The 8,565-nt window shown below is 46.0% G+C and overlaps 1 protein-coding gene across 2 annotated transcripts; it reads right to left on the bottom strand.

The window, feature by feature from the left end:
- Positions 1 to 731: 731 nt before the first annotated feature.
- pcdh18b (protocadherin 18b) lies at positions 732 to 7,147 on the bottom strand. 2 transcript variants are annotated; one of them, XM_017475072.3, is made up of 4 exons: positions 4,162 to 7,147; positions 3,688 to 3,776; positions 3,158 to 3,318; positions 732 to 2,022 (listed from the first exon to the last, which is right to left on the bottom strand). In XM_017475072.3, the coding sequence occupies exons 1-4, from the start codon at positions 6,667 to 6,669 to the stop codon at positions 1,292 to 1,294; spliced, it is 3,489 nt and encodes a 1,162-aa protein (XP_017330561.1). In that variant the 5' UTR covers positions 6,670 to 7,147; the 3' UTR covers positions 732 to 1,291. The 2 variants fall into 2 exon arrangements, with proteins under 2 accessions (XP_017330561.1, XP_017330562.1); XM_017475073.3 differs by having other exon boundaries at positions 3,688 to 3,743.
- Between the last annotated feature and the right edge of the window lie 1,418 nt (positions 7,148 to 8,565).

Raw genomic sequence — 8,565 nt, 5'->3', positions numbered from 1 at the left:
CAGATTTATAAATGGTCCACAAACTGTGTTTTGCTAGTTAGCTCGGCCTGTCTAGATTCATTTGATCTCTACAGCTTATATATGTGAGAAGCAGTCCTCATAGCATTAAAGATCATAAAGTAATATAATGCCAGCATGACTAGATGTTTAAAAGGAGATTTCATTGATCTGGAACATAAATTTAACGCTTGCTTGAAACTCTGTAGGGGGAGACCCCGTTTATTACATTGTTGTTACAATCTTTGGCCTCTAGGGGGCTCTGATCTGACGTGTTTCAGATAGCAAATCAACATTGTTTGATTAGAGGGGGGGGGGGGAATCTAATAATATCTAATTTTCCATCTTTACATATAATATACATATTTTCCTATGTTTATTTCACATCATTACCCTCTATATTTGTGTGTCTCCACTTCAGGATTCATGCCCCCCCCCCCCCCCCCCCCCCCGCTTGTTTTTGTTCTTTATGCTGTTTTTTTTTTCTTTGAAAATGAGAAACTTTCAGAGTCACTTCCCAGTAATTGCCAGCAGGGGGCGATAAGAGCGAAGGTGAAGATATAAAATGGCTCTAAAGGCAGCAGGGAAGTTCATTTTCAAAAATATATTGATAAAGATGTGTGTTTTTGTGTTCATTATACTCCATTAGTTTATAACTGCAATAACACACACACACACACACACACACACACGCATCAGAAAGTCAGTCATGATGAAGACAGGAATATTCCATAACAGGTCCAACTTCTTTTTATTTTAACATAAACCAAGCTTGAAACAATACATCAAGAATACACCATTATAAATACGAAACCCCAACATGCTCCCCTCCCCATAACACAATAATCTCAATATACTTATATTATATATGTAACAATAACATAAAAATGTGTTGGTTTTGTTTCATAAATAAGACTATTTACATGGGCATGTCAGCCTTGATTATTTTCTCAACATGCGTTCAAAATATAAAAATAAAAATCTGATTGCGTAGGTTTATGTACATGGCGTTTTGTTTTGTTTTTTTTTTTAATATAAATATAAAGACTACAAATTGTATTTTTAAAATACAAAGATAAATACACTCACATCGTGTACACTGTGTCCCAAAAAAACCCAAAACAAAACAAAAAATTACAAGGAAATCCATACATCATTGGGATAATTAGCATTCACAAAACACGTAACGGTTAGAAATGCAACTTTAAGGACAATTGCAGGTCTTTTGTTTGTTTGTTTTAAATACCACTTTTCGCGCATTGCGTGTTTAATTTATGTTCAACAGTATCTGTTTCTAGCTTTGCCGCACATCCTGTAGAAGTTTGTTAATCTCTGCGACAAGCTCGCTGGCGTCCATGATCTCGCTGCGGCTCTCGCAACGTTTGCCATGCAGCACCGACTCTAGCTCGTCCTCTTCGTGGTTTTCTGGAATCTCCTCCATCGCCGGCAGCCATTTTGAACAGGAAGCTGACATGGATAGAGGTGCGGCAAGAGGCGGAGCCGCCAGTGAGGTAGACATGTGACTGGCGGGCGCGTGGCCGTGGCCTGGGTTCTGGAAATGCGTGTTGGCGGCCCAGGCTGCGACGCCATGCTGATAGGCCGAAGCGGCGTTCGCTTTACCTGGCAGGTGTCCCTTCCTCCTTTCGAGTGACCCCGCCCCCACAGGCACCCTCTCCGTCTCATTGGTCTCAGTGTAGGCATCCAGCGATGCGGGGAGGAGCCTTTGGAAAACGCTGTTCATCTCCGAGAGCAGAGACGTGGTCCCGCAAATGTCCTCTCCTTTCTCTGCTTCGCCCTCTTGCCCTTCCTCTTCCTCGCTCTCTTTGCCGAAAGTAGAGAAGCTCTTCTTCCTCAGGGTGGACTCTCCTGATTGGGAGGTTTCAGGGGCCGGAGCTTGCTGAGGATCCTCACCAGGAATGTAAAGGTTGCTTCGGTAATCGGATGTGGCCTGTGAGGACAGTGGGGGCATCCAGCACTGATCGGAGTGACCCAGGACGCGGCACTCTTCCGTACACAGCTTCATCGCTAAACACACCACGAAGAGAGGGAAAAAAAACAATTCACGTTAGCTTGTATCCTTAACTACTTTGTTAAACTGATCAAGGGTCCTTTGATGAAAAGCACGGCGCTTTTGAACATGGCCGCCTTTGTGCGAGGCTCGTCTTTTTCGAGAGATGAAATGATTCAGATAATAGCTAATGCATCGTGTTTTTCCCGCCGCCTCTGAACTCCATTTAATTCTCTGAGTGCACTCAGTAGCCGAAAATGCGTAAAACCTGGAACACCAAATTAATTCAGCCTCTTAACCATTCAAATAAGTCTGTTTACAGCCGAACAATGGAATAAAAGCCTCTCCCGCTCTGACTGTCTCTCTTTCCCTCTTTCTCTTTCGCTCTCTTGCTCACTTTCCTCACATCCCTTCTAAAGAATATATCATTCAAATCAAATACGCCAAATTATAACCTTCATTAAACATTCACGCTGTTGCTTCGTCACGTCCCGGGGACTTCATTATGGGCCCATTAGCTTTGAAAGGGCCATTTATAATACATCTTAGAGCTAATAAAAACAAAATCTGGTGCATTCACGAAACCTCAACGAGGCACTGATTTGGGTCCCACTCACATGAAAGGAGAGAAGCAAAAATTAAACTAAGTAGATTTACAGAAAAAAAAAATGAGCTTTTTCAAAGGCACAAGAATCTCATTCTCCAAATCAGCCTGCTAATTAAGGTACATCCATACGTGACAGAAAAGCGTTCACCCTATCGTCTTTGAGTTTGAATCCCAACGACCTCACAACCATCTGTGAACCTGCCCATGATCTCTGGGTGGGGGAGATGGCACTACTTTACTGTTCTGTAAATCAGAGCTTCACTAGCCAATCGTGGCCATTTGTGAAGTCATGTATATCTCCTCTGAGAGTGCTCAGATGACCTGTAACACGAGCAGCAGTTTAAAAACATGCCCTAGCCAGCTTCACAATTCTTGCGGGCGAATTCGGAGCAATCGGGGTAAACGTCCATACAAACGTGTGTCTCGATGTGAAGTCCATGCTTCGAAACGGCTTGCGTGTCAAACAACAGCTAAAGAAAGTGTCCAGAAGCTAAAGAGCGGAAGAGATATTTCAAATGGTGCAAAAACATCTCCTCATTCTTTACCTGGGTGTGGTCGGTGCTGTCCATCAGGAGTGAAGACCTCACCGAATCCCTCTCCCAGCAACGGAGACTCTCTTCCCATCTCACAATCGCTGTCTCCGGCCTCACTGTCCCCGCGGCCACTGTCCTTCAGACTGAACTTATCCATCTCATTCAGCGCATACCTGAAAAACCATAAGTCCGACTTACACAGATTTCTCCTTTTGTAAGGATCCCATTCAAGTGAATGACGCATGCATGTCACTATTACAAAAGTTTATGTGATGCAATGCAAGACTATGGACTTTTATTAAACTCGTTTCAGCCTCCACGACTAAAGCAGCAAACAATAAATCGATTCATATGAAGCAGATGACTGCATATGAAAAGAATGCTTTTTTTTTTTTTTTTTTTTCACTTTTAAGAAGACGGAGGCGACAATTTAGAGCTGAGCACTTTCATTTCCCCAGGTTCTCCGAGGTTTGAGCTCTAATGCCCAGTCTCGAACCCAGGGAGACTCTCTAAGCACGACGGGCTGAAAGGCGATTGGTTACCTGTAGCTCCGAGTGTATTTGTTGCCACGGAAACTCGGTCTGGGTTGGTACTGGCCCTGATGAAGTATGGACAGAAGCTGTGAGACTTGCTATAGCCGAACAGGAAGAAAAGGAAAAAAAAAGGGGGAAGGGGCAAACAAAAAACATGGAAACGAAAAATGAGTAATGGTGGACCAGACAGCAATGCAACACACAGCAGGGGGAGGTGTGAAAGAGGGATCATGCCTTATGGATGGGTTAATGGATGGGAAAAAATTAAAATACTCTATGCACATACAAATAAAAGTGTACAATGGGATACCCATGGCAACAAAAATGATAAGGTTTCAATACACATATAACAGTTTAAAAGCAAAGTACATAGATTGTTAATGTTTTTTTAATTTTTTTTTTAGAATGTTAGAGATACATTAGTATTTATGTTATGTGTTATTTGAGTAGTTATTTACTACACACACACACACAGTTTCTTACCTCCACGGGTGGTGTAGCATGAGCAAGCTCCAAGGCGAAGTTCTCTGGAACATGATTGGAGGAGATGGTGACAAGGCTGTTGAGTGATTGACGGCTGTGGTGGCTGTGCCTGCTGTCAGGTGCCGGAGACCCTGAAGGTGAGCGTGGATGTGCCCTCACAGGCAATGTCCCATTCACAGTGGGTACCAGTGTGATATCACCCTTGTGGATCTGCCTGGCCGGTTTCTTGGGGTGGTTCTGGTAAGTGGACTCTGCCACACGGCAGTTGTATGAGTGGCGTGGGTCCTTCTGGTCTCTAGAGCAGCGTGTCGCAAACAAGACCATGACGAGCAGCAGCACACCACAGATAGCACCCAGGGAGATGATAATGATCATGGAGAGGTCGAGTGTGGCCTGGCTGCCAGAATCAGAAGGTATGATAAAGTGACTCTCAGGGTGGTCACGTAACAGGACACGAAGAACGGCACGAGTGGAGAGACGGGTAGATGCCCCGCGGTCCTGAACCAACAAAGCCAGGTCAAAACTCTCCCGTACCAACGAATCCACACTTCCATTGGTCCTGAGCTCGCACCTACGTGGTTCCATCAAGAACAATCCCTCTTCATTTCCACCAACGATGGAGCACGTCACTTCTCCATTGGCTCCTGCATCCCGATCGGTGGTCTTGATGACCGTCACCAAGTGCCCAAGTTCGGCCTGCCTCCAAAGTGGCACATCGGCTGTGTGGTTGCTGAGTGCTGGTGCCACAATGATTGGCGCATTGTCATTCTCATCTAGAACAGTCAGAATGACAGTGGCATTTGCACTGAGTGAGAACCCACCTCCACCATCCTGTGCTTGAACTGTGAAGGCCAAGCGGCCCACTTCTTCTCGATCGAAGCTCCTCAACGCATACACGGCACCATTCGATGGGTCGATGGTCACATAGGTGGAGATGGAGCTCCCCTGAACTGTGCTTTCCAAAATCGAGTAGGTCACCTGACCATTGGTGCCCAGATCTGGATCAGTGGCTGACACTGAAGTGAGATATGCACCAGGTGAGTTGTTCTCAGACTTGAAGATCTCATAGCGGCTCTTCTCAAAGCGAGGTGGGTTGTCGTTCTCATCCTGCACTTGCACGGTGAAATGTTTGATGGTAGAGAGGCTAGGAGAACCTCTGTCTTCTGCGATCACCGTCAGGCTGTACTCGGAGCGCTTCTCACGGTCTAGAGACACATTGGTCAGGATCATGTAGTTGTTCTCGTAGGTTTTCTGCAGCCGGAAGTGGCCGTGGCCATGCAGTTTGCACGTCACTTCTCCATTCAGACCTGAGTCACTGTCATCGACACGCACCAATGCGATGAAGGTGTCCATTGGTGCTGCCTCTGAGATGTAGGCCACCTCCTCCTTCCCCTGCGTCATCAGGTTGATATTAATTTTAGGCTTATTGTCATTTACATCCACTACTTTAACGATGATTTTGCAGTGGCCCGGAATTGAATTAGGCCCCATGTCCTGTGCCTGGATATCGAGCTCGTAGGACGAGGTAGTCTCATAGTCTACCTTCTTGATTAAAGTGATTTGTCCATTTTCAGGGTCAATCTTGAATGTCTCAAGAATCTTGAGTGACACATGGCTGCTGAATGAGTAGATGATCTTGCCATTGGTGCCTTCGTCTGGGTCTGTGGCGTTCAAATCCACCAGTAGTGTTCCAGGTGGAGAGTTTTCCAGAAGGCTGACGGCATAGGCCTGCTGTTCAAACACTGGGCTGTTGTCATTGGAGTCCAGAACGTTGATTTTGAGAAGTGTGGACCCGGACCGTGGCGGCGAGCCCGAATCAGCTGCACTGAGGAGAAGTTGGAAGCTAGACTGGGTCTCCCTGTCCAGCTCTCGTACCACAACCAGGTCAGCGTAGCGGGCACCATCGGTACGAGTGCGGACATCGATGCGGAAGAAGCCATTTCGCTCCAGTGAGTACGCATGCAGCGCGTTGTCGCCCACATCCGGGTCTGAAGCGGCGTCCAATGGCAGGCGTGTTCCGACGGCTGCACTCTCTGAAATGTCCACAGGCACAACTGAACGGGCAAACCTAGGCGAGTGGTCATTCACATCTAGCACCTCAACCTGGACACGGAAGAGCTGCAGGTGCTCGGCAGGCAGAGTGACCACATCAAATTCCAGCGTGCAGTTCGGGTGGCTGCCGCACAGCGCCTCTCGGTCAATCCGCGAGCCCACACTGATCTCACCGTCCTCCTCGCGCACGGCGATCAGCGGCGCGCTTCCGCCTGCGTGCATAGCGCGAAAGCGCGGCGACACCGAGCTCGGCAAACGCGCCAGCGCTGCCGCCGCGTCCTCCCGCAGCCTGCCGATCACCGTGCCAACGCGCTGCTCCTCCAGAACTTTGTACTTCAGAGTCTTACCGGGAGGATCGCGCGTTACCGCCGTCGCCGGTGTTGCCAAAAGCGCAAGATGCAGGAGCGCGAGGAGGATCAGCGCTGTGGCTCCGGTGTGAGGCTTCATCTGTTCCATCTTTGAATCCTTCCACTAAAAAGTCGTAATTCCAACAGAGTTGCTGTGCATCTGTAGTGTTACTTCCTCTTACTTACACCGGAGCATGATAAATCCTCGCGTAAAGTTCCCTTGCAGCCGTTCTGCATCGATCAGATCAGATCTGATACTGTACCCAATAAATAAATAAATAATAAATACAAAGTAAAAAAAAAACAAAAAAAAAACAAAAAAAAAACAGGAAGTCCCGTTTCTTTCCCCCCTCAGCGCTTAACTATTCCTCGGAGAAGACATCAGGACCCAGCGATGCAGCGCTGCAACCCCGACTGCTAATACTACACACACTACACTTTCTTCCAGAGTGAGAAGCTGTGCCTTCTGTGTGTGTGTGTGTGTGTGTGTGTGTGCGCGTGTGCGCGCGCGCGCCTGTGTGTGTCTGTGGGAGGCGCCTTGGAGAGTGTGTGTGCGCGCTCTTACGCGCCCTCTCGCCGTCTGCGACTCTGGCGCTCAGACTGCAGCTCTGAAAAGCACATACAAAAGCGCGCACACACACACTAACCCTCACCCCACCCTCTCTCTCTCTCACACACACGCACTCACTTTCCCCCAAACCCCCTTAAACTCAGCCTTCCCCCACCACAAGGAAAAGAAAGAAAGAAAGAAAGAAGAAAGAAAAAATGGAGACGTGTGCCACAACAATAACGCGAGGCTGTAACAGTGCCATGATTATATATCTTTCAAGAACATGTTCCAAAAAGAAAAAAAAAAACTTTCCCTTTAGACAAAATTAACTTTTTTTTATTTTATTTTTGCAATGCACATTGTGTGTGTGTGTGTGTGTGTGTGTGTGTGTGTGTGTGTGTGTGTGTGTGTGTGTTTCTTTTTCTCATGAAACTATGAAACTCGAAGCCTCCTGTTTACAATCTTAGGTCATAAATGGACTTTATGAGGTTGGTGACAATGAGGCCTTGAGTTAAGTCGAGCTACTGCATTAAACACACACATTACTGATGCATTCGCTTTTACAGTGTGTTTTATAGATTGTTATAAATGTTTGGGAATGATGAGCTAACTGGAGAGTACACACACACACACACACACACACACACACACACATACACACTTTGTCTTACTATGACCGTGAAGAATCAGTGATGAAAAGGAAACCCCCAGGACTGAATGAATGCTCTTCCTCGCAAGGGTCACGCTGCTGAGCATCTGCCTGATCTCGCTGAATTTAGCTCTTTTAATCATCTTGGGTCCTTTGTAACATTTTATACTACTCTGGAAAATCAGGTTAATATTTATATGAACCCAATTCGACGAGATCCAAGAGGAACTGGTGAGATCAACCATCTGGAGGACATTCTAGACATGAAAAAAGATAATGGAATTAAATGCTAAAATAAATAAAGTTATAGCATGTGAGCCTGGTTAGGACCAATAGTGTTTGTTAAAGTGACTCTTCAGACAATTAAAACTTTTCTGCATCATTGTTGGTAAAAAAAAAAATATATATTGATGTCAAAGTTATGTTAAAGGTGGAATTCTGGAACATATCAACATCTTGTTTTCAAAATCACCCAAATCTGAGGTGATCCCACTAAAGAACATGGGGTACTTTAAGAATTTGACAGACACATTTGGTGGATGCTGTTAAATTGCCCGGGAAAACTTTGTAGGAATGGTATAATGGTAGATTTAAAGAGATAACGCAACATATGATGTAGGCTGTATTGCGATTTTGAGGGTTGGGTTGGGGGTGGTTGGGGGTTGAGGGGTTGGGGTACACCATCTGGAGCAATGCAGGGCGATGCAGATTGGACCAAAAACCATCTGTATTTTAACATCCAGACATTAGACAGACAGTGTGATGCTTACGTATTTATTCACTTATTTGTTTGTTTGTTTGTTTGT

The sequence above is a fragment of the Ictalurus punctatus genome, chromosome 8 (genome assembly GCF_001660625.3).
Source record: "Ictalurus punctatus breed USDA103 chromosome 8, Coco_2.0, whole genome shotgun sequence".
In the NCBI taxonomy this organism is placed as follows: Eukaryota; Metazoa; Chordata; class Actinopteri; order Siluriformes; family Ictaluridae; genus Ictalurus; species Ictalurus punctatus.
The sequence above is the reverse complement of the archived record's forward strand: the minus strand, read 5'-3'. Positions and strand labels throughout refer to the sequence as shown.